General features: G+C 40.5%; 1 protein-coding gene across 1 annotated transcript in view; it reads right to left on the bottom strand.

Moving 5' to 3' along the window:
• Nucleotides 1-3,202: 3,202 nt before the first annotated feature.
• The window catches only part of ADCY1 (adenylate cyclase 1), a 155,006-nt gene continuing 131,476 nt past the window's right edge, over nt 3,203-26,732 (bottom strand). The window contains exons 13-20 of the mRNA XM_074145330.1: nt 24,732-24,988; nt 23,981-24,107; nt 16,086-16,202; nt 14,789-14,935; nt 14,315-14,413; nt 7,646-7,760; nt 4,406-4,530; nt 3,203-3,541 (exon numbers count right to left, since the gene is read on the bottom strand). Coding sequence (XP_074001431.1) covers nt 3,203-3,541; nt 4,406-4,530; nt 7,646-7,760; nt 14,315-14,413; nt 14,789-14,935; nt 16,086-16,202; nt 23,981-24,107; nt 24,732-24,988 — 1,326 coding nt within the window. The remainder of the gene's footprint in view (nt 3,542-4,405; nt 4,531-7,645; nt 7,761-14,314; nt 14,414-14,788; nt 14,936-16,085; nt 16,203-23,980; nt 24,108-24,731; nt 24,989-26,732) is intronic.

Raw genomic sequence — 26,732 nt, 5'->3', positions numbered from 1 at the left:
TTCACATGGCCTTTTACTAATTTGTGCCTTGGCTGAACTTTCTTCATGATTCTGTACTACTCAGTCCAGGACTACATAGAAAAATGTAGTTTTCCCCATAGTAAAACCCTCAACAACAACCACAACAAAAATATGAACAATGTTAACTCAAGCAAAACCTGGAAACTGACTCCTAATAGACCATCAGTGGGTGCCAGCACACCCACACTGGACTGGCTGCAGCACCAGGAAGCCATCCTGGTCCACTCTACCCGCTCTGGAGGCACAGACCTCCTGCAAAAGGGCCCAAGGTGAAACTGATGATGGGCAGCACCTTCTGGTCCTCCCCATTCAACACGGAAAACATTCTTACTAAAGTCACGTGCGTCATTTGACTGTTGGAGAGGAGGATCAGGCTTAGAAAAACTTTGGACTAATTCTACTAGCACCTGCTAATCTTTTAAAATACTAAAACAAATAGTCCAAATTTACCTTGCTACATTATCTACTGCTGACGTTACTCCAGGTAGCCTGGAAATGATTCTGAGAATAAGAACAGTCCTGAAAATATTAACACAGGGGACAATTCACTTCTGCTCACTGTCCATTTAGTGATTAAAAGAAACAATGGCAATATGCCTATATCTTGGACCTACTAAAAAAGTAACAAAGAAATAAATTCATTGTAAGCTTTTGGGATGGGTCAATGGCTGTATTTGGTCTATGTGTTCATGTACTATCAGATCTACTGCTAGGATCTGAAGATGCTTTTAGTAAGAGTATACATAAAAATAATGTTTTATTATTATGGATGATGTTATACCAAATTCACAGATTCAAAAATTGTATAACTTGGGGTCTTTGTGAGCGGAACTCAGTGATTAATGCTATTGCACGTAATACTTTCCATTTTGCTTAAATATTTAAGTTCGCCCATGTGATGATTTAGTTCTTACAAACCAATTAAAAACCATAAATACCCAGTGTAGTTTACATGGATATCACTTATTCAGCTTAATTATATAAATATTTGTTCTTTTAAATCTGTATTCTCTACATTTATTTATTTAAACGGCTTTGAATGCCTCAAAAACAGAATTAAATTATTCAAGAAGAATACCTTTGAACTGGATAGCTGTTAGGGAGATAGAGAAATGCAGTGACTTTCCACAGATCAGTCAGGGTGCATACACCTAGTACAGTTAGGAAGCAATCCTCAGTTTTTTATAGTCACTTTAATCACAACACTAATATTGCTAGCTTTGTAATGAAGCACTTAGCTGACAGGGTACATAAAAATTAATTAAAAACCCTGCTGAAAACCACTGGAGTCCCACAGCAGCCTGATATGGCTACATGGAGAATGGAAACTCCTGTAGCATTGCTTTAACCATTTGCATCTGTTGCCACAGTATTTGTCCATATACTTTTAATACAAACAGTGACTGCTCCAAAGCAAATGCTGATTGCAGAGGAATCACTCAGAATCTCCTTTCCACTGAAATAAGTAATAAAATAGCCCCACCAGAGGGAAATGTGACATCTAGTACATGCAAGTTTTCTACCGTACATGTACAACCTGGACAACTTCTGCAGTCTTTGGTGGGTTTTTCAAGTTTGGGGTTTCTTTTTGGGGTGGGGGGTGGTGGTTTTGTTTTTGTGGTTTTTTTTTTTTTTCAGTTAAAACAAGTTTTGCATGTTTACTTCTTTTTTGAAAAGCAAGGAGGCTGGTTAGCTTGTGTATCCCCACCAGGACAGCATGGCACCTGTCCTCAGCAGGATGACCTCCAACTGCCCCCACCTCAACTACGGAGCTGCACTTCACATTTCACATCCAGACCAGCGTTTCAAGATGAAACCATGAACAACAGAATGTGGGCTGCATTAGAGGAAAAAGCAGTCAAAATATGTTCCCTTTTATGCAGTTTAAGAGCAGGCCTCACTCTCCTGGCACGTTTACCAGCATGCTCCTCATTTGGGCAAAGTTTGACTGTGCTTGTTTCTCAAAATTAGAGCTTTCTATAATTGTACAGCTTTGAAGAGTGAGCCTGGGTAAAATCAAGATATAATAAAACTGTGGCATAAATTTAAAAATCAATTAAGATGTAAGACTATGTTGGCAAACATACAAATGTCACAAAGCTAGCAACAAGCATGTTTGTCACCATTACTGGACTATTCTTTCTTAAAAAGGTAAAGCTAAATACTGGAACTGAGCCACAGGACCTGTACTGTTTGTAAAAGCCTGGAATAATACCATCCTTCTGCTCTTCAAAAATCAGCACTGTATGTAAAGGAATGTTTCTATATTGCATAACCATATTGCTGTGCTTGCAGGGTGGCTCCTCTCTCTTGCACGGAGTCAGACAACCTGTGAAGAGGCAGCAACTTCTAAACTCTACTATCCTACTATCCTGTTTTGGTTTTTTTTTTGAATTGAAAGAATATATATTGCTCTTCTGCCAAACCTTTAAGCTCTGTGGTTTATCTACTTCATATCTTAGTGTTATGGTTTGGTTTGGATTGGAATTTTTTCTTGAAGTTTTTGGAGCATGGAAGGAGAATTTTAAAAAATACATGGGGTTTAGTAATTCGCTGAATCCAGCCTTCATTAATCTGCCATTGACAGCAGAATGAACACTGTCCTCCTTGCTTTAACTCATGCACTAGGAGCACAGTTTCTCTAACTCTTGCTATAGCCCTGGAGAGTCTCCAGCTGCCCCACACTCCACCGTTAAATGCAGTTTTGCTAATCCCAGACCCAACAATGCTGGTTATGACAGAAAGAGAAATCTCTTTGCTATGTCATTGCAGGTGGATGTGTAAATAAATACATATTTTTATGTGTATCTCTATAAATCCCTATTAAGTCTACACAGGACTGTTTGTATATGTGCATATATAGATTAAAACATATATACACACACACATAAATAGTTGCTTGCACGCTTATGTCTTTTTTTTTTTCATTTACCCTTTAAAAATGCCAAGAAAATATTCCTCATTTCCAGAAAATCAGGTTTTGACTTTTCCTAACAGAATTGCTAGCCCTTATATGTTCCATCCCAAGAGTTCGTTACACAAGTCCCCAGGTTCTCTTTGGTTGGGTTGTAGTGGTCCTTGGTTAATTCCATGGCCTATGACCTCTGATCTCTTGGTAAAAATTCAGACAACCATTGCTTTCCCAGTTCACTTCAAACGGCATAACCAAATCTCCTTTGCTCTATGCCTCCTTTACAGCTGGCACAGAAGGAAGATAATGTAGTGTTTGATTTGTGTGACTGGCAGATGTTTGACCTGCTCCAAGCCCAGCTTTTACAGTAAAGCTAGCAACTGAGGACACTGATGGACAGCTGGTGCCCAGTTTTGTTTGAATGTTTGCTCTCCCATAAGGGTACATTTTCCGCTCTAAGTTTAAAGACCGTGTTTGTGAATTATTTCCATCAGCCTTTCCTTCCAGGAAATAGGTCAACATTTCACCTTTTCCCTTTACACTGACTTTACCCCTGCACACGAATTCATAACTGCACCTTTTTAGTATCCGCTGAACTTCTTCTGTCACCTGAAGACAGAAAAATAAAGAACTATTAGTTTTTCCTGCTCACATAAGGTTAATCCTAGAACTGCCCACCCCTCCCCATTTTATTTCTCTGTCATGGAATATGTATAAGCAGAACGAATTAGCACCTACTGCTGCTCTTGGGCTCACTTAGAATTTTCTTAAAGAATTAAAAATCACTGACCAAACTGGAATCTGAGAAGCAGAACTTCTGGTGTTGAGCTGACACAGTCAAATTAAGCTCTGTCCGACAGAAATGTGTAACCAGTGTGTCCACTGTTGTAAGCTGGTTCAGTTCCAGTGACGTTAATTTACTCCAGAATAACTTTTGATCCCTGGAGACTAGACAGGTATTTTGGATAAAGGACTGCAAGAGTTCATTGAGATTTTGAGAGGTGCAGCATAGCTTCTAGCCAAGCTCTAGTAGAACAACAAAGTTCTCTGTCAGTGTATCCACTCCGATCCAAAAGTATACAAGGAATTTTTAAAGCTACATAAAATGCAGCGGGATGCAAATGGACATAGATCCTTTCCTTGTAGACCTTATTCAGGCAAAATTCTTACAGCACAAGGACTAACCCATGCAGTGTCGGCATTCCCAGGCTTGCCTCCAACTTTGTGCAATGCAGCAGAGAACTCTGTTTTTTTCTGATGATTGTTTATTTGAGGATTTCATTGCCTAGTAGTAGTGAAGCAGATATGAGGGAAAACAACTATACCTTTGATGCTTGAGTCACTGGAGAATGTTGTTCTTTTCATAAGAACCACAAGATAACGTGAAGCTGCGTTTTCTAAGTGATCTTGAAAATGTAACACATAAAACAGGAGGTATATAAAGTTTGAAAAATTGTCTCAGTATGCACTGACCTGAATTTTCCCTTGCACTCCGGTACTATCCATCCGGCTGGCAACATTCACAGTGTTCCCCCAGATATCATACTGTGGTCTTCTGGCTCCAATGACTCCAGCCACTACCGGCCCAACATTAATACCTAAAATCAAAACAATGAATTTAGTTTCAAACACCACAGCATATTATCCAATCGAATCCTGCAAAATAGATTTAACACAATCTTTTCTGGTCATAAGGCATAATATGTCAAATTATGCCAATTGGACTTCCATATTTGTACGAGGTTTAGAAAGAGAATAAAGACATACACAGAGATATCTTATTGGAAATACAATATGGCACATCTGTGGATTTTCTTTTTTTGTTTGTTTTGAGAAAAAATGAAAAGCAGTGGTAGTGCAGAGTATAGCTATAGAACAATTCAGGACAAACTGTTAAAGATCTTTAATTGTTTTCTATGACTTCCACTGTGGTTGGTCATATAAGGCCTTTTAATAGAGATTTTCCAAGTCAAACAGAAATAGTGGCCTGGAAGACACAAGGAATGGGGTAAGGGAAGTGTGTCACATTGGTTGTCATTACTAGACAACACAGATCAGGGAGACACCGAAAGAAGACAAAAGTATGTGAAAATAGCTCAAGCATCTTTTTTCTGAAACCACAGGGCTTGATTCTACATTACTGACTGATTTTGACACCTTGTTTTGAAGATAAAAGAGCAGGTTCCTTCTTCTGAGTGCCCTAAAGAGCTGCAGATGCTAAATCCTGCATGAGGTTCATTGCAAGGGGTTTCCCAGGCAATTTATGCAGCAGAATGGGCATTAGATATTTGTCTTCTGCCCCTCTGTGAACATGGAAAAAGCAGTTCAAAAATAATTTGGGCTTTATAATTATTAGAATGTACAAGAGGGCAGAGATGTATAACTCTCCTATTGCTACCCTTGATGTCTTTGGTCTTTCTCAGTCTTCTGCTCTTAGCAACCTCACTTTTCTCCTGGTCCAGCCCATTATCTCAATTCAGCCATGAAAATATATAGAGAAAGAAACTGGAGAAAACTATCTGTGTTAGAATATGCAAAAAAATTAGAACAGCAGTGGAAGTACCATTGGAGAGGATTAGGATGCAAAGAAGGAAGGGAAGAGGGGAACTTACTCTATAAGAAGGCTGGGAGAAAGGAGTCTGAGAGGTTAAGACACATAATAATATGTAAAGGATTGCACGGGAAGGTTTGTGTTGTGAAGACCAGAGGATTTCTGGATTTCTTGGGGGGGACCTTAATCCATCCCACTCCTACCAGTATGATGCCAATGCCCAGAGCGATAGATGCCCAGAGGCTGGAGAAGGATTTCAGGTCAACAGAATACCTGGAGTTCAGCACAAAGGCATTCCAGACAGTCCAGCCAGTAAGTCATCTTCATCAGGGGACCAACTTAAATGCCTCTATGCAAATGGATGTAGCATGGGAAATAAACAGGAGGAGTTAGAGACGTGTGCACGCCTGAAGGGTTATGATCTTATTGTTGTCACTGAGACATTGTGGGATAGCTCCTATAACTGGAGTGCTGGAATGGAAGGCTGCAAGCTCTTCAGGAAGGACAAGCAGGGGAGACAAGGAGGAGGTGTTGCCCTCTATGTCAATGACCACCTGGAGTGGATGGAGCTCTGCCTGGGGATGGATGAAGAGCCAACCAAGAGCTTATAGGTCAGGATTAAAAGGGAGTACAGGGACAGGTGACATTACAGTGGGGCTCTGAGTGGATGAGGCCCTCTATAGACAGATAGGAGCAGCCTCATGTTCACAAGCCCTGGTCCTCATGAGGCAAGTGCTCCAGCCACACTGCCCAAATCACAGAAGGCAAAGGCAGGGACTGGGAGAATGAGGAACTGCCCACTGTAGGAGAAGACCAGTTTCTAGACCATCTAAGGAACCTGAAGGTGCACAAGTCCATGGGACCTGATGAGATTCATCCATGGGTCCTGAGGGAACTGCAGATGAATTTGCTAAACTGCTATCCATCAAATACAGGCTGGGCAGAGCCTGTACTTGAGAGGATGACTGAGAGCAGTCCTGAGGAGAAAGACTTGGTGTGTTGGTTGATGAGTAGCTCAACATGAACCAGCAATGTGCACTTGCAGCCCAGAAAGCCTGCATCCAGGGCTGCGTCAAAAGAAGTGTGGCCAGCAGATCCAGGGAGGTGATTCTGCCCCTCTACTCTGCTCTGGTGAGACCCCACCTGGAGGACTGTATCCATCTCTGGAGCCCCCAACATAGAAAGACATGGACTTGCTGGAGTGAGTCCACCCGAGTGCCATGAATATGACCAGAGGACTGAAACACCTCTCCTCCGAAGACAGGCTGAGCGAGTTGAGGTTGTTCAGCCTGGAGAAGAAAAGGCTCCTGGGAGACCTTATAGAGGCCTTCCAGTACCTAAAGGGGACCTACAGGAAAGATGGGGGGGGGACTCTTTATGAGGGAGTGTAGCGATAGGACAGGGTGGGGTAACAGTTTTAAACTGAAAAGACGGTATATGTAGATTAGATATTAGGAAGAAATTCTTTACTCTGAGGGTGATGAGGCACAGGTTGCCCAGGGAAGCTGTGGATGCCCCATCCCTGGAGGTTTTCAAGACCAGGTTGGATAGGGCTTTGAGCAACCTAGTCTAGTTGAAGATGTCCATGCCTATGGTAGGGGGGTTGGAACTAGAGGATCTTCAAGATCCCTTCCAGTTATAACCATTCTATGATTCTGTGATGCTATGATTTGATTTGTTGGAGAAAACAGATCTGGTTGAGGTGATTTGGCATCTGTGGACGAAAAGCTCCCATCACGCTTTTAATGCCAACAAAGCTTTTGCAGATGAAACTTAACTTCATAGTTAACAACTTAATAGTTAAGTACAGTCAGACCTAGTTTTCAACAGTTTAGAAAGGCAAACCAGTGTAAGCCACAAGACGGGGCACACTAGTAATATTGTATAAAATTATCGGTGCAGTTTCCTTTTAGGAAACTTTAGGACTCCTTTTAGTGTGTAGATTAATTAAACACAGTCGAATTGGACACAATTGTAATTCCTTAATACTGATGCTTACCATCCAGCCTGCTGACCTTCTACATGGATGTGACTTTACCGCTAAAGGGGGCTTTTCAATTCTATTCATGAGTGCAGGATAGGTTATTCTTTGCAGACAGCACAGGGAAAGCCAACAAACAGCAGTGTTCTGCTTGTAAGATAATCGTAGAAACGTGACTTACCAACTCGTAGGACAAAGTCATTGTAAGACTGATAGTTGATTTCATCAAGAACGTCAAACATCTCTATTGCAAAATCTGCCAGTGTACTCAGATGGGAATAAATTGATTTTTTAGCCTAGAAACAAAATAGTATTGCACATTATATTTGTATGTTTCTGAGAGGCAGGTGAAATACCAAAGTGAAAAACAATGAAAAGCTCAAACTAGATGGCTTAGGAAAAGAATCTAACCCACTTTGCTGTTTGTGAAAAGAAACTTTTGATGGTGGTACAGCACTTGCATTCTTTTCTCAAGTACTGGTTTTTTTTTTTTTTTTCCTTTCCTCTCTGTTTTTGATTTCTGGGAAGAATGGAAAACAAAATTCCCGTGGTAAAGTGATTCTGTTGCTAGAGAGCTGCAGATGTTTGTTGTTAGGGTGGCAGGGAATACAACCTGCTTTCTTACAAAACTGCTTTGCCTGATGATTATTAATAACTATAGGTTTTGCCCTCTTCTCCCCTTGGGGCTTTTGCTAGCTCCCAGCTCCATGGGGTGCATGCTGTTCCCATTGACAAAATCCTGTTTAATCCTGTGAGATGCAGAACACCCCCATTTTCTTTTTTCTTTCCAGGCAAGCTGAAGTGGTTTTACTGTACATAAATGAATTAAAACAAAAGAACCAGAAGGGATCAAATCAAATGCTGAAGTACCAACTTGTTAAAAAACCCCAAAACATAAGAAAATAATTTTTACAACTTCAGTCTAATTAAACTGTGCAACTCAGTTTCAGAGCATATTTTGGATTTCAAAAGTTAGCTAGATTCAAACATAATTACTCAAACTCATGGAAGAAATATTTGCTACAAAGTATTAAAAAGATATTATCTGTAGCTCTAGAATTTCTTAAGCAGCATATCATCAGAAAGTGGAAAAGAGAGGTTTGCATGTTGTCCTGTAACCCATACCCTTCCCGCAGGATCTACTGTTGGCTAGTTAAAGACAGGTTACTAGAATAGACCTTTAACGTGACTCAGTATGGTTGCTTCTATGTTATGCTCTGATTTGAATATTAAATATGAATTATTGAATAGATTTGAAAAGTGAAAGTGGGCTAAAGGTAAGATATGGTGAAAGAAATACAGGGTCAGTGGCAGTCTAGCTTCAGTAGGATGTTGCACAACAGGGCTGTGGCAGCTGGCATGAGATGAGAGCTCGCTGGGTTTTTGTTATGATAGTGAGATTGTATAAATGGAGCACTTGACAGTGACTGAGAAACCTGAGAAACAGATTGCTATGTGTTTTATAGTTTGAAAGGGCTCAGTTTGAAAGGGTTCCTTCATGTGACTGGGAAGTTTACAAAAATTAGAGCAAAGTGCTAGCAAAGAATTGTGAAAGTCATCCTTGGGCCAGTCCCAAGTTTTAGGAAGTATATTTTTATTTACCTGCCCTGGTCTCTCGCATTCTGCTTCTTGCAATGTCAACTAGCTCTACTCTTTTCACTGAATTTCACTGAATTTTTAGAGTTGGAAGGGACCATAAAGATCATCTAGTCCAACTCCCCTGCCGAAGCAGGATTGCCCAGAGCATGTCAGAGCATGTTACTCAGGATTGCATCCAGGCGGGTCTTGAAAATCTCCAAAGAAGGGGACTCCACAACCTCCCTGGGCAGCCTGTTCCAGTGTTCTGTCACCCTCATTGTGAAGAAGTTTTTTCTCATATTTCAGTGGAACCTCCTATGTTCCAGCTTGTGCCCGTTGCCCCTTGTCCTCTCACTGGCAACCACTGAAAAGAGTCTGGCTCCCTCCTCCTTCAACCCACCCTTCAGATACTTGTAAGCATTGATAAGGTCTCCCCTCAGCCTTCTCTTCTCCAGGCTAAAGAGTCCCAGCTCTCTCAGCCTTTCTTCATAAGGGAGATGCTCCAATCCTTGAATCATCCTCGTTGCCCTTCGCTGGACTCTTTCCAGTAGTTCCCTGTCCCTCTTGAATTGGGGAGCCCAGAACTGGATGCAGTATTCCAGTTGTGGCCTCACCAGTGCAGAGGAGAGGGGGAGAATGACTTCCCTCGACCTACTAGCCACACTCTTCCCTATGCAGCCCAGGATTCCATTGGCCTTCCTGGCCACAAGAGCACACTGCTTGCTCATTGTCATTTTGCTGTCTACCAGGACCCCCAGATCTTTCTCTTCAGAACTTGACTCCAGCAGGTCCACACCTAACCTGTATTGGTGCCTAACATTCTTCTTCCCCAGGTGCAGGACCTTACACTTTTCCCTGTTGAACCTCATGAGGTTCTTCCTTGCCCAGCTCTCCAGCCTGTCCAGGTCTCGCTGGATGGCAGCACGGCCCTCTGGGGTGTCAGCCACCCCTCCCAGTTTGATATCATCAACAAACTTGCTGAGGATACACTCGGTCCCCTCGTCCAGGTCGCTGATGAGTATGTTGAACAGGACTGGACCAAGTATTGACCCCTGGGGGACACCACTGGTTACAGGCCTCCAGCTTGAACCTGCTCCATTAATCATTACACTTTGGGTCCTGTCACACAGCCAGTTCTCAATCCACCTCACTGTCCCCTCATCCAGCCCACACTTCCTTAGTTTCCCAACAATGATGCTATGGGAGACTGTGTCAAAAGCCTTGCTGAAGTCAAGGTAGGTGACATCTGCTGCCCTCCCCTCATCCAACCAACCAGTTATAGCATCGTAGAAAGCTATCAGATTGGTCAAACATGATTTACCCTTGGTAAACCCATGTTGCCCACTTCCAATAACCCCCCGCTCTTCAACTTGTTTGGAGATGACATCTAGAATGAGTCTCTCCATTACCTTCCCAGGGATGGAGGTGAGACTAACTGGTCTGTAGTTCCCAGGGTCCTCCTTCTTGCCCTTTTTGAAGACTGCAGTGATGTTGGCCTTCCTCCAGTCTTCAGGCACCTCTCCTGTTCTCCATGACCTTTCAAAGATGATGGAGAGTGGCCCAGCGATAACATCTGCCAGCTCTCTCAGCACTCGTGGGTGCATCCCATCAGGGCCCATGGACTTATGAATGTCCAGTTTGGCCAAGTGGTCCCAAACCTGGTCCTCCTCTACTGGAGGAAAAACTTCCTCTCTCCATACCCTCCCCCTTGCCTCCAAGGCCAGAGATTCATGAGGGACAGCCTTAGCAGTGAAGACTGAAGAAAAGAAGGCATTCAGCAACTCTGCTTTCTCTGTGTCTTCCACCACTAGGGTGCCCATCTCATTCATCAGTGGGCCCACATTATCCCTAATCTTCCTTTTACTGTTTACATACCCAAAAAACCCCTTTTTGTTATACATAACTGTAGTGGCCAAGATGAGCTCAGCTTGAGCCTTGGCCCTTCTAATTTTCTCCCTGCATATCTTCAACACTTCCTGGTATTTCTCCTTGCCTGCCAGGCCCCTTTTCCAAAGATCATAAACCTTCTTTTTGTTCCTGAGCTCCAGCCAAAGCTCTCTATTTAGCCACGCTGGTCTTCTTCCCTTCCTGGTTGTTTTTTGGGATTTGGGTATGGCTCTTTCCTGGGCTTTTAAGAGTGCCTCCTTGAAGTACGACCAGCCTTCCTGGGCACCTTTGCCCTTCAGGACTGTCTCCCAAGGGACACTTTCAGCCATGCTCCTGAAGAGGCCAAAGTCTGCCCTTCAGAAGTCCAAGGTGGCAGTTTTGCTGGCCCCCCTCCTTGCTTCAGCAAGAATTGAAAATTGTATCATTTCATGATCACTGTCCAAGACGACCTCCAACGTTTACATCCCCCACAAGACCTTCTGAGTTAACTATCAGCAGGTCCAGTAGGGCACTTTCCCTAGTCGGTTCCTTCGCCAGCTGCTTTAGGAAGTTGTCTTCCATGCACTCCAAGAATCTCCAGGACTGTTGCCTCTCTGCTGTGTTATATTTCCAGCAGATATCTGGGAAGTTGAAGACCCCCGTGAGTACGAGGGGGAGTGATCGTGAGGCCTCTGCCGGCTGCTTATAGAATATTTCGTCTGCCTTTATATCCTGGTTTGGGGGTCTATAACAAATTCCCACCATGATGTCTGCCTTATTGGTCTTCCCCTTAATTCTTATCCATAGACACTCAACGCTGTCATCGTGCGTATTGCTAAGTTCGAGGCATACAATACTGCTCTTAACATAAAGGGCCACCCCACCACCTCTTTCCTTGCCTGTCCCTTCTGAAAAGTTGGTAACCATCAATCACAGCACTCCAGTTATGCGAGTCCTCCCACCACGTTTCTGTGATGGCAACCAGATCATAGTTTTCTTGCTGTATGATGGCCTCCAGCTCCTCCTGTTTGTTACGCATGCTGCGTGCATTCATGTAGATACACTTCAGCTGGGCTAATCGTCCCACTATTTTGCTGGGAGGGCAAGCACTAATTCCCACCTGTTCATGTGCAGACATTTCTGCAGTTACCATCTTATCACTACTCATGTCTTCACTGCCACATGTGTCTTTCTCTCCCACATCAACTGCCGCAACAGGCTGCAAGGCCTATTTTCCAGCCTCACCAAGACAAAGGAAGAACAAGAATGAATATTGGCTACACTTCTAACCATGAAGGAGAAGAATGTTGAATGTCTGGAGGACGGAAGGAGGAGTGTATAGTTTTATTTAATCGTCTAATCTTCTTTATATTCTTTCTCCTTCCATTTATTTGCTACCTGATGCATGCTTTGATTTCCTGCAATGTCCCCCGGGGTTTCAGGAGAGAGGACTGATGACAACTACTGGATGTGCTGAGATGCCTCTCAAAAGGATTACTTGCGACCTCTTTTGAACCTGCACTGAAGAACACCACAAAGTTAGGAGCCTGGCTCCCCATGGACAGATGCAACTCTGTAAGGCAGCTCAGGGACTGTGTGATGGCTGGCAGTGGTCATCTGCACATGGTGGGCTCCCCAGGATCATTGGACTTTTAATACATAGCTGCATGCTGAAGACCTAGTGGGAAACTGCCAAGAGAATGTGAATAATTTCACTGGTTTACATCACACGAGCAGTGGGAAGAGATCACAGAAGAGCTGAAACCCCAAGTTAAATTAAAAGATATTGACTGATTCATACAAGATCTTTAGGTTTTCTGAATGTTAAATAAATTCTACCTGTACAGATAAGATAAAAATTTGCCCCAAGATTTCAGAGAAAGGCAGAGTTCAGTACAAGACCTTCTCCAGTGATTTAAAATGCATTTCTATCATAAGCTCAGAGTGGTATTTTCAGTAATGGGCTAATTCAGCTGACCCTTCAGTTAGCAACTATAAAATACAAGAGATAAACATGTTTAGGTTTTGGAACATATACTGCCAAAGTTACCCAATAACACACTTGTTTTCAGGATTATAGTTCAAAGAGCACTTATAGCAGACACACAAGTATGCTGTTGCCTGTTTGCCTGAGATCACACTGAACAAAATTCAAAGGATCAATTTTTTTGCCTGCCTCAGGACCCAGAAGTCAAACATTTCAGCATGAACAGAGTCTTAAAAATACCTTTTTGTAATTTGTAGATTCCTAGGAATGATATAAAAGAAAGCATCAGTTGTAAATACCTTGCAGATCAGAAAATTATTTGCATGTGATACACGACAACATGATTCTAGCAGTTGATTTCAGTGTGGCCTTGTTTTTTATTTACTTAACAAGGTTAATTGTTGCTAGAAAGTTCACAGGCCATCTTCTGGCCCTTTTTGCTTTCACCCTCTAGTTTGGTGTTATTTTGCAATGTTAAACCCTATGCATTAGTGTACCTCTATAAGATATGTACATGAATCAGAACAGAGGAGAGATGTCTGGAAATTGTGGGCAGACTAGGTGCATGGATTACTTTAATTTTCATTATATTCCTCATAGTATTAATTTTATTAACTTTTCATACATTTATTTTATTAATATAATTATTAATGTGCATAGTACTCTGTATACAATATATTCAGCATACTGTCCACAGGGTTCTCTGCTTTTCCAGGTGCTACATGCAAACTTAGGAAATCTCTGTTCCAAGACATAAACTTAAGGTGAGAAACACACTGAGGAGTAGCAATGAGGATATAGAAGAAGAACTGTGCCCCAGAACTAGTGGGTCTGAAATGACTTTGACTTTTTTTACTGCTGAGTAATTAAAGGGGTAAAAAGAATGCTGGCAGTAGAGACAAAGAAGAGCTGATTTGGAGGGACCAGGGTAAAGTGCAGTAATGTACCTAGCACTAAGTTCCTGTCCATGCTGGGGGTTTGGAGAAGCTGCTTGTTTTGATTGTAGGTTGCACCCACATTTCAATATAAGAAAGAAAAAAATAATCACATTTTAATATTCTTATATTAGTTTTGCAGCGATTCATTACACCTGGAGTCTTCCCTTACCTGCATCTTATGAGGTCATCTAAGATACCAGGTTTAAAACACTACCACTCTGACTTAGGAGCTTCATATGCCAGTTTGCAGAGAATCCAGAGCTGTAACTAATGAAATCCCAAGTGAAGCCATATAAGAAATGGCTAGGATAGCAATTTTTCTTTTCAGGCTATAGTTGTTCTTTGAATTTCAGAATTAAATTGTAAAGAAGTAGTACATGTTACCTATAATCACACAGAGTTTGTTGTGTTTCTCATGTTCCTCTGGAAATTGAAGGAGAATGGTTCCTCCACAAATGACCATCATGTAAGAGCTTCTTACCTTAGTTCCTGAAGTAGGTACGAGTCCCACAGCTGCCATATATGTACTTCCAATTGTCTTGATCTTTTCTATGTCCTTATAATATTCCTTGTCCATAAGCTTTGTTTAAAACATAAAACTGTTAAATATTACATAATATTTTAGACAACAACCATAGTTATCAGCAAGTTGATTAAACCATATTATTTTTGTTAAGTTGAGCCTTGCCCAATTTGAGGTCATTGAAAAAACTACCATCAACTCACATTTTAATACTCTTGCTATATTCGAGGACTTTGAGGTCAGACTCTTGTGCCCAAAAGTACAAACTAGGCACTTTGGAGAAGCCCGGTGGACACCAACTACAATTAAAAGGAAGTTTACCATACTGTTTTATTAGGCAGTTCAAGATACACTGAATTGCTACAGATAATCTCTGTTGATAATAATTTGGTAGAAGTGATATGGTCAAAAGACAAAGTGTTTAGACCTTACCTCATCAAAATCAGCAATAATTTCATTTAACAGGCGTAAACATTCCACTCCCATATTATTGCCATCCAATTCAATGTAGAAGTCATTGAAATTTGGGATGGAAGCAAACATCACTCCCACTTGTGAATATGACTGGTAATAAAGGTCCTGCAGTTCATAATCAGATAAAATTTTTATTTAAAAATATTAATCTAAACCAGGCATCATTATTATGATATCTATTCTATTGCTAAGCAATATCTAGGAAAAAAAGCCATCATTTTTGGTAGAGAGAAAGCCAGCCTTATTTAAAAAAAATTGTTGAAAGATCTCTCCACTCAGAAACACAAAAGAAAATTGACACCTAAGCTGTTAAACCCATTTAAAGCAACTTAGTCTTTTTCTCTGCTAGACGTCGAAGCAGTGAGTAAAAATTTTTTAGAAAGTCTTAACAGTTGTAGAAATTTTATTGTATAAAAAATAATTGCATTTTCTCCATTTTGTTTTATAACTAATCAGAGATGGAACAATTTTGCCCTCCAGCACAAAACCAGCCTCATTCCTTCATGTCTTTCCCTGAGTTGCAAAGTCCTGTATTCAACATTAAAAATGTAATGCTGCTCTGTATGGTAAGGTTTCTGCTTAAGAATTTGGAGGGCTCATGGAAAGTAAAACCACTCTTCTGTGGTTCAAACATATTGATCCAAACTCTCAAGAGCAGTATCATGGCCATTACGGCTACCCCAGTGCTGCAGGTATTGCAGCTGCACGGAGAGGACTCTGGTAAGGACTTCCCAAACCACTTTATTTAATCACTGCAGCCTTTCATGTTAAAAGCTATTGTGTCTTCCTTGAGTGTGTTCAAGTCTCTGTTTTTAACTTCAAATGAATGGGTTTCGTAATGCAACGTATTTCCAGAACTAGAGTGGTTCATATGTAAATGTCTAGCAGTTCATATATTTCACCATTCAGAATTAAAATGAGCTCATGAAATACTGTGATAAATCCCAATACTTAAATTGATTGAAAAAAGAATAGTGATTTGCATGCAAACATTTGACTGCCTTGATGGTGAATGACACAACATTCCCTTACCCTGCTTTTTACTAAAATTAGTCAGAGGAAGAGGACATTACAGTGAAAGAAATAATCCCAATCTTATTCTTGGACATAACTTTTTACAAAACTATTCCTTTTAACATGAAAGAAATTTTGTAAGCCAAGCCTTTCTTGAAAACATACAGCTGAAAGGGACCCAAGCTACACAGGGTTACCCCCATACAACATCAGTATGTATTTAAATTTTATCTTGGTTTACCATATTTCTAGGATTAGACATAAGAAAGTGCTGTGCAACATGTGCTGGCAACAGGTTGAAGAGGATTCTTTTATTATCCAGCTTGACTCTCTCCATATCATCTCTCTCTTCTTCTGCCTGTGGGGACAGAAGAAAAAAATAATCTTTCCAAAAAGCAAAAAATTAGCCGAAGCAATCAAATAGCTTCTATTAATTCATACTTTGAAACTAAAACTGAGCAAAATCATGCCTGCAAGGCAGAGCGGGAACAGTTCTCCTATACTATGCTTTTACATTGAGGCAAAATCCCTTTTAAGTCCTTTGTAATTCAAGCTAACGTCTCTGGGCTGATGACTACTTTCAGGGCTTGATCAGCTAAGTCTATTGGTGTCTTCTGTAGTTGTCTGGTTTTTTAAATAGGTCCTTGATATTTTCTGTCTGTCTTGCTTCAACATGGTCATGAAACTACTGGTAGAGAAATGCCAGTGGCACTAGACTGTGTGCGCAGGTATGGATGTGACAATGTTCACAATGATGGAACCACAGCCGTGACTAAGAGGATGAGAACTGAGCTCCTGAGTGAAGTAGTGGCTCAAACCAAACCACCAAAGTCAGGATTGAAGGGGTTGCAAAATATCCTTAAGAGCAGGGGAAGGCATCAAGGATGTCACCATTTCTAGGAAACATAGTAGAATGCTACATTTCCAACACACCTAGCAAGTGTCTCTTCTGCTCTTTGGATGCAAAACTTAACTACAATTTTGACTCTGAGAAGTCAGTTGCCAGAAATGAGATGAAAGCCACTAAGGTCTGATCAACGCTTATAAATACTTAAAGGAAGGGTGTCAAGAGGACAGGGCCGGTCTCTTTCAGTGGTGCCCAGGGATAGGACAAGAGGAAACGGGCACAAACTTGAATATAAGAAGTTCCACCTAAACATGAGGAGGAACTTCTTTACTTTGAGGGTGGCACAGCCCTGGAACAGGCTGCCCAGAGAGGTGGTGAAGTCTCCTTCTCTGGAGACATTCAAACCCCGCCTGGACACGTTCCTGTGCAACCTGCTCTGGGTGGACCTGCTTTGGCAGGGTGTTGGACTAGATGATCTCCAGAGGTCCCTTCCAACCCCATATCATTCTGTGATTCTGTGAAGGTCATGGAAGGCCCTTGATAATACCATGGGGTAGCAATGGCCCTTGAATAATACTAATGGTAGCAAAACCTAAATAGAGACAAATTACAGAATCACAGAATCTTCATGGTTGAAAGGGACCTTTGAGATCATCGAGTCCAACCACAAAAAAAACCAAACACAAAAACAAACAAACAAACAAAAAACAAACAAAACAAACACCCTCCCACAACACACCCACTACCACACACCACACCCACCCACAAACAGACACAAACCAACAAGCTCGGGCACTAGAGCATGCCCTGAAGTGCCATGTCTACACATTTCTTAAATACCTCCAGGGATGGCGACTCCACCACCTCCCTGGGCAGGCTGTTCCAGGGCCTGACCACCCTCTCAGTAAAGTAATTCTTCCTAATATCTAATCTAAACCTCCCCTACCGCAACTTCAGACCATTTCCTCTGGCCCTGTCATTATTCACTTGGGAGAAGAGGCCAACACCCACCTCTCTACACCCTCCTTTCAGGGAGTTGTAGAGGGCAGTGAGGTCTCCCCTCAGCCTCCTCTTCTCCAAACTAAACATGCCCAGTTCCCTCAGCCTCTCCTCATATGACTTGTTCTCGAGACCCCTCACCAGCTTGGTGGCTCTCCTCTGGACACGCTCCAGCAGCTCAATGTCCTTCTTGTAGTGAGGGGCCCAGAACTGAACACAGTTCTCAGTACACAGTACTTTTTTTTTTTTTTTTTTGTGGTTGGACTCGATGATCTCAAAGGTCCCTTCCAGCCAAGAAGATTCTGTGATTCTGTGATTCTGTATTATGCAAACAGCAGAATGAGGGGAATGTAGGTCAAATGCTCTTAGCTTTTTGTGCCCTGGCCTATTTCAGGTCAGGCACTTCCTAGCCAACAGGGAGAGAGGAGTGTACTGTCTACCTGTGGGTCAGGGAGATGTTTGCACAGGCAAGACCTATATGAAGCAATGCAGTACTATGAAGAATAAGCTATGTTAACTCTGTCTGATATAGCCCCAGACCTAGAAGCAGAATGTTCATGAAATTAGCACAGCATTCCTTCTGAGCTGCTTAGTCGTGTTGAAAAGCAGGGTATATTAGCTTAGACTACACACAGGGTTAATACTGCTATCTTGTTATGGATACTGTAGCCAGAGTCTCTGCAGGGACTGCATCAGCCATACCAAAGTCTAACATCCTGCCTTTATTAAAGCGATCTGCTAGGAACATGAAATGAACTGTACCTTCTCTGCTACTACTGCATAGATTTTGAGCATCCACCCTTTCATCCTGCACTGCCTAAGAGTTCTCATATATGCAACTCCTCAGGAGCTGCCTGGGTAAAGAGGAAAGATCTCTTTGTGTCTCTTGCAAGGGAAGATAAGCAGTGAAAGTGAGGTAAAAAAAGACTTGGTCATGTTCAGCAGTGAGAACTCTAAAACTATCCCATCACATGGCTCTGTGTGTGTGTGTGGAAAATAAACTGATTACTGATATTTTCTGGACCTTTTTCCAGCATCCTGCTTTCTGCCATTTGGGGGAATACAATGAAAACTGTCTTTTTTCCTTGTGATTCATTAAATCCTACTGCCTACTCTTTGAGCCGCTGATATAAAAGGATGCGTAGGCATCACCCTTTCCCAGGCAAAATAGACACTGAGAAGGGAGAAGGAGTACTTGGGGCTGGGGAAAGAAGATTATAATAGTACAGATCATAGGTATTTACATTCCTGGAGGAAGTGGTACCCAGACAGTTAAATAGCATCCAAACCTTCATCTATTTGTCCCTATTCCTATTGGTTAATTAAGAAAAGCTGCCTGCATGATATTTATGCAATAGCTGCTGGCTGAAAAACTAAGGCATATTATTTTGAAAACAAACAAGAAAGAAAATATATAGGCATGAGCAAAATAATTTTTTGCATTCTGCTTATTGCTATACCTGTTTGATATTCGTGGCACCTAGGTCATTTTACAGAATGTCCCGGTTTGAAGTAAAACTGAACCAATATTGTGTTCTGTAACTTTACATCCTAGCTAGGCCTCCTCTAACTCTCTGAAAGTAACGGCATATTGTGGAGAGAACTGCTCGTTCTCAGAATGATAAGACCAATGTTTGTGCTCCATGCCAAGGAATGGTGTGCAGGGAGGCCCTTGCTTATACTTATTGCTATAACAACCAAGGTCAGTCAATTTTGTTATTTGCCCCCTTAGAGGGTCGGAAACGGAAAAAACGTAGAGGGGTCACAACAGTGGGGAGGAGTGGACAGGACAGGTGACCCAAACCTGACCAACTGGGGTATTCCATCCCATCTGCCCCATGCTCAGTATAAAAGCTGAGGGATCAAAGGGTCAAGCCCCTTCCTGCGATGGCCGACGTCCAGAGAGGACTCTGTCTGTCCATCTGCCTTTGGTCCCAACCCGTGTGTTCCTGACTCCAGAGCTGGAAACCAGTTCCCATTCGTCACTGACTCCAGACTGGGACTTCCCCAGTGCCTGCCGGTGACGTGACTGTCATCCTGGGAGCTTGATACGGTTTTGTATATATTGTATCTATTTCATTATTTTCTTCTTTATTTTTATTTTAATATTAATTCTTCATTAAAGTAGTTTAGTTCATTCTAAACTTCTGAATCTCCTTATCTCTTTCTCCTCCTCTCTCCTCTTTTGGGGGGGAAGAAGGGGGAGGAAGGGCCATCTGTCGGTCTGGTTTTGGTAAAGTCGGCCGAAACCACAACACAGGACTTAATTGTATTTGCAGAACTGCAATATTTAAAAGCAGGCTTTGTTTTTGCTTCAGACCTGGTGACAAGATTTAAAATGTTCTTTGGTAGTATGGCTTTTGACATCAATATAATTAACAGCTATTGCATTTTACAAAGTTACTTAGCATCCCACAGTTTTTACAGTGCTGGTAACTGGTTACATATCCTCTGTTCAGGTAGTGGTCTGAGCTGCTGTATCACTTTGAGCTATCAGGTGACTGTTTAATAAGCCTAAAAATGCTGTAGCAATGTCACTGACTGAAGAGTTATCACATGAAAATCCACTGTTTCAAGACACAGCTAAAAAAAAGCTGGGCACCGGTGCTGCAGAAACCTCATCTTTGTACCTGAAGGTGGCACTAAAAGCACAGGGAAGAGACCCATCACGCTGCTTCTATAGGGCCAGATTTTTAAGAGGAAATGCAAGCACACCTGGCAAGTCTTGTCTGCCGACTGTAAAACACATATTTCTTACAAGTGTCACAGATTAGAAAAGACAGCTGAATGATATTCTAGTATTCCCTAAAGGATGCAACAATCAGTCATATCATTGTATTATTCTTATTTTCCTCCCCTGACAAATCCAGCATGACTGAGGAACTCCATTTTTTTGGCAGTTTTCGCTACTTCATAAATTCATTGCTTGTATTTATTTGTCCTTTTTTTTTTCCAGTTTTGTTGAAAAACTTGCATAAGCAAAAGTGATTATCAGTCACAAATAAGTAAAATGCTCCTATATTTGCTATTCACAGTTATTGTCATATGAGGCACACGGAGTTACTCGCAAACATCATGTAGAAAATGAAATTCTCCTCCCACTGCTTCTTAAAAAAAACAATCAAAACTAACAGATATTTTCGGGAAATATTGTGATATTCAGAAAGTTAAACTTGGTACAGAAAAAAAATTGCAAAATCAACATAACCTTTAACACCATTGACACGTGAACAGTAAGTACAAATATAAATGTTTTACCAACTTATCATCAGTCAGGAAAATGTATTTTTTCCGCATGATGTACATAAATTGCACTGTTATTATCTCTGTTCTGGTTACATAACCTAAATGCGTGGAAATCAGATGTTCTTTCCTTGAAGCTATATCTTTTTCCTAAATAAGTTTTTCTTGTTTAAAATCTGCATTACCTCAAAACACATTTTTTTCCTGATATGGCAGACAAAATCTATGGAAATGGGTTTTCCTCCCACCTTAGCAAAGGCCAGAGAACATCTATCTATATATTCTTATTAATAATGGTATTAATTGCAGAATACTTTGTGTTTAAAATATCAGTTAGTTAGTACTAGATGTTTGCTGTTCACAATGAAGTAAATGAAAATATCTATGAAATTCTTTTTATTGCAGCTTATGCCACAAATGATTTTATTCATCTGAGGACATTTTTACAGGATTAGTGCTTTCAACTTCTAGAACAGCCTTTGAGTCTGAAATTCTCCCAGTTGTAAGCCAACAACTGAGAAGCTTCCTAAAAATACATGTTCACACGTCCTTCACACAGCAGTGGCTGGTTACTGGGAGATGCGAGTCTCCAGGTTTAGCAGTGGTTCATGCAATTAAGTGCTTGCACAAAGAACCATCACACTCATTCTGTAAAACAGAAGAAAATCTCCACAGTCCCTGTCTGCTACCAAGAATGTAACCAAGTTAAGCCAACATGGTTCAATGGCAAGTAGCACTGCAACTGTAGAGAAGCATGACCAAAAATGCTGTTTAACCATATACAGGGCTCCTGCAATCCAGCAGCTCAAGAAAACTGTCATTCAGGAAGGTGGTTTTTACTCTCAACTCCTCTTAAAGATTGTCAAACAATTAGTAGCTTGGAGTATGCTTACTCTTCAAAGGCAGTTTTAACATATAGATCTTTCCAACCAACAGTATTCCAGAACTTTCAATACTCAGATTATTACTATGCCCAAAAGCCTAATAAGTACAAAGATAATGGTTTTTTTACTTATTTAGTTGAATAGGTAAGTACCATAACCACTTCTGTAATATCCATCATGATGATACTTCTGCTGGTATGTTAATTAGCCCTTGTATTCAATATCATTTACAACCAATACACAGAGTGGAAACTAGGACAACATTCCTTACAATATATTATCCACTATTATTTATTGTACAGGGAGTAGATCTTCCACGTGGAACCAAGAATAACGATGGTATATGCCCAGATCATCAAAGAGGCCAAGCATCTACCCAGCACACTGATTTCAAAGAATGGTAGTTGTGTTGATCCCTACTTCCTGAATTTACTACCTAGCTGATTTGTTTTCCTTTCTGATTATCATACAAATCTCACAGTCAAGATGGTACCACCTAAGTACCTGATTGGCAATTGAAAAGATCTGAAAATGGCATTTGATCTTCTCAGATGAAAAACACTTTTTGAAATGGCACCTGAAGCTGCTGCTGGACATTACTGAAATTTGATAGGCATCCATATGTCTTAACTCCCCTTATTGTCCTTTGGAGTAAGTGCACAATAGTTTTAAGAATTGTGGTAGATGACTAGGTATTTCTGTAGAACGTGGCCCCAAGAGAACAGAAAAAAATTATATTTCTTCTTTTACTATTGTCCAGTTATGGTCTTTCAGCAGGCAAGCATCCCATTATTCATGGATCATATGGCACTCACATAGCTCTACCATGTGCCAACCTATATAAAGATAGCCGGTCTACAACTTGTTATGTGCTGCTCTGAGTTTCAAAGTGAGGGCATTTCTTTTTTCCCAACTGGAAACTACATTTGGCACCACAGCAAGCGGAAACCATTATCAGTTTGTCCAAAACAAACTTCTGAGGCTGACAGGCATAGCAGCCATCAATACTGCAGGTCATAGGACAAAAATTAAATTAAGTGATCATGCATTGTTTACTCAGTTAAACAGCACAGAGTTCACTGAAATTATAGAACAAGATAAACTTAAATCATAAAGGAGGTGGACGTGATATTGGAAATCAAGACACAAAAAAAAATCACAACAGAGCTTAACTGTTATGTTGAAAAACTTAAGAGTGGAAGATACTAGACTTAAGTCATTCCTGATTTCTCCATTCTAGGTAACACCATAGAGTCAGGGATATGTTTAACTAATGTGTTACAGTCTTGATCTTACATGTAAAAGCTAGCACTGTGATGATTTATGCAGTCCTCTTAACAACATAGTAAACAGGATGTAGGTGAGAACAGGATGTGACCTCTATGAACTACAAAAGTGTAAGATTTATCAGAAAAGCAACTTCCAAATTCCACCAAAACAAACTTACATCTTCTTCAACTTTCTCCTTCCCTCAGGGGCCAGCGTAAAACACTTTGGAGGTGGGAATAGGGCTGCTGAGAGGTGTGACAGGAGGTAGATATTTCCTGATGCCCCTGCTTATGGCTAATATAATTTCTATAGGCTTTGCTGTGATTATGATACTTAAGAAATCATTAAAAAAAAAAAAGATCCATGCACTTGGTATCTAAATAAATTTCTGATCTTCCTATGGGAAAGAGTTCCATAGTTTCACTGCATGATATGGGTATAAGTATTTCCTTTTATCAGTTTTATTTGCTTCTTTTCAGTTTACCTGAACATCAACTTATTTTCACCCCTTTTTGTATTATAAGATGAAAAAACCTGATGGATTTAATTTCTTTATCTCATGTTTATATTGCTAACAGTCAATTTCCCATGTTTTAAATTCTCTCTATTCATAAAGCAGCTTAGGTATATCTATATTACTTCATTAATGATGCGCTGTTGTGGAACAACTACAAACAAGCTTGGTTTGGATTTTCAGCTGGAAAAAGGTAAATGAATGTTATAGACCTGTGGAAGAAAAGCTTTAATAATTTTTCTCTGTAAACCCCAACAGACATGAAAAAAATTTGAAAGTGTCTTAGTCCAACTAATTTGTTCTGAAAGTGTGAGTCAATTCAAAAAGTCAGGCATCATTTTGTGTGCATGGAAAGTAGAAAGAAAAGTCTTATAACTTACCTGCACAGCCCAGAGGTAGTCCAGACGCAGCTTCAAGTCCACTTGCCTGGAATGCAGTGCCAAAGCACAAGAAAATAGCAAAATGGCTAGTATTGGTTCATAGCCATGCATATAAAAGGAACCACCCCTTAAAAATAAAAAGAAAGTAAATGGTTTATTCCAGGTTTTTTAATACCTAACACTGCATATTTTTACTATCAGATCTTTAGTTTAGACCATGTGGGAACTCCCTAATCATTAGCCTTTTCTGAAGAGGCTTATAAGGGCAGGGAGATGGGTGACAGTAAATCTGATCACTGCATCACACCAACACTGAACTTCTTGAGGATTTTATAATGCTATACATTATTGTAATGTGTGTGCACACTTTTAATTAGGATATATAAAAACACTCAAAAGCTTAAATAAAATTGGAATTAGTTGAGGGCTGCTGAAATATGGAAGTGAAGTTTTTAACGGTGTTTTTCTATTTCATATTATTAGACTGCAGTGTGTTCAGCTGAGGTATGCTAACATAAAACTACAGAATAATGGGACAACAGCTGCTAGTTCCCAAAAGCTGATGTCCTGTAGGTGGATTTTACAACTCCTATAGTTGCTGGCAAGAAGATGGTTTAAGCATTCCTTATGCTTTACTGAGTATATAGCCCTAAGCAGCACTGAATGCTAGAAGACAGTTCACAGGGGAGTAGTCAATGTTGTGACTATCTATACAGAAATATCCATTGCTTTAACTTTGCAAGATACCTACCCCATTGCTTTTCTGTAACCACTGAGTTCCAGAATAGCTATGTATAAAATTGTAACAAAAAGCAGGAGAATCATTTTTGGCAAGGAAGATACACGTAGAAATACTGCCAAGGTGAGAGTCCCCACTACACAGGAAAGAAAAGCATAGTGGGCTGTGTCACATGGAAGTTCATTCATTGTTTTATTTGTTCCACCAGGAGAAATGATAACTATTGAACTGCTTGAATTGGTATTCCAAACCCAAGGCATACAGCCAACCTAGAAGAGATGGGAGAGGTAAGAAGGGGAGAAAGTTAAATACTAAATAAACAGAAATGCAGCAGCTATGGGGGCTGACTGTAGTTCATTTCTAATTGGGAAAATATGGCTGTGGCATTTCATCCAGCTCAGCGCCCTAGTATCTCTCTCCTTTTCCTGTAACACTTTACTCAGTTTTAGTTGGGAGATGCTCTTTGTTCATTAGATGCCAGTAAGACCAACAAATTAAAGTCTGGAGCTAGTTGAATAGTTTCCCTCTCAGTGCTCAAAACCCAAGAGAGTCTCAAGCCAACATATTCCTGCAAAATTAAGGAACTTGAGTAAACATTTTATGTGTCTGTGTGGGCAAGGAAAGTTCTTGCACAGAGCATGTGTTTGAAAAAATGTGTTTGCTTTATTGACTATGTAAATTGTATCAACTTCGATTGATCAAATATAAAATAAAACATACTGTAATCTTTTATTGAAAAGCTGAATATGAATAATATCTTTTCTCCACCTCAGACCTACTTCTGCTATCCCATATGATTCAAATACAAGGCTTCATCTTTAATTACGCCTGCCATTACCGTTATCCAAGGAGTTCCATTTCCTCTCTAGACTGGGAAATAAAAAAAAGTTTTAGTGCATTTCATATGGGAAATTTGAGGAAATTTAACCTGCTTCTTCCAAAGGCAATGTCATGTACACATCTCAGAGCTGTTACCCAAGGAAGGGAGGAATTTCTGGCAAATAGTGCAAGTCTCTAGAACTCCAGTTTTAATTGCATTCCAACCTTCACCCCGTATGAAGGGAGAGGATACGAGTTAGCATAAACAGGGAGAGTGAGATGATAGTGTGAAATTGATTTTAACAGGCATCGTCACATAAGCCCTGCCCTGTACTTAAGCTTCTCTTTTGAAGTATGTTATTAGACCTTTTTATTTCATCCTAACCACTGATAATGAAATTTTATAGCATGCTGTAAAATAACTGACAACCTGAAAGGCGATTAAGCAATGTATTTTACAGTGTGGTAGTCATTTAAAAAGATGAGATATAACAGATAAAATGACCCATAATGGCTAACATTATGAAATGAGATGAGAATGACTGAAGTGAAAAATCTATTAAATGTGATTTTGTTCAATATCACTAAAAATGCTGTTCATACTAAACTCATCCGAAAACATAGGCATGCATAAGGGCTTCATAAATGATGTGCAATCCATCCAGGAAAATACCATCTGCTCTACAACTAAGAGTGAAAGCTCTACACCTAGCTTCTCTGCTAATTGAGAATTCTAAAGGCATTATTTTGCAGGAACTAATAATTTCTACCGATTAAACATTTCTCCTAAGCATTTTAATGGTTACAGGCTATTTTTGCTTGAATAAAGGATAAAGTTATATTTGTGACCTATTCTAAGTTGTAATTGAATGATAACTGCCTTGTTGGAGGCCAGAACTTCTGAGTTCTAATCTGCCTTCTTCCACCAGTGTTCAACATTGCTTTATGCCTTATGATGTCTGTTTCTAATTTTCACCATCTTTAAGTGGCAAAAATGGTGCTTGTTCCATTTGGTCAAAGTGTTAGATCTATGGGGGCTGATGCTGAAAGGTTCCAGCTGCCATAATATGCATCTCAATCCCAAAGTCAGATACACAGAACTTGCTGAGATGCTAGCTAGCCTGGAGGCATTGCACATCTCTATGCATTTTGGGTTTATATGCACATTAAGAACGACATATATGTCTGAGTGCT

Source organism: Numenius arquata, chromosome 3, assembly GCF_964106895.1.
Source record: "Numenius arquata chromosome 3, bNumArq3.hap1.1, whole genome shotgun sequence".
In the NCBI taxonomy this organism is placed as follows: domain Eukaryota; kingdom Metazoa; phylum Chordata; class Aves; order Charadriiformes; family Scolopacidae; genus Numenius; species Numenius arquata.
The sequence above is the reverse complement of the archived record's forward strand: the minus strand, read 5'-3'. Positions and strand labels throughout refer to the sequence as shown.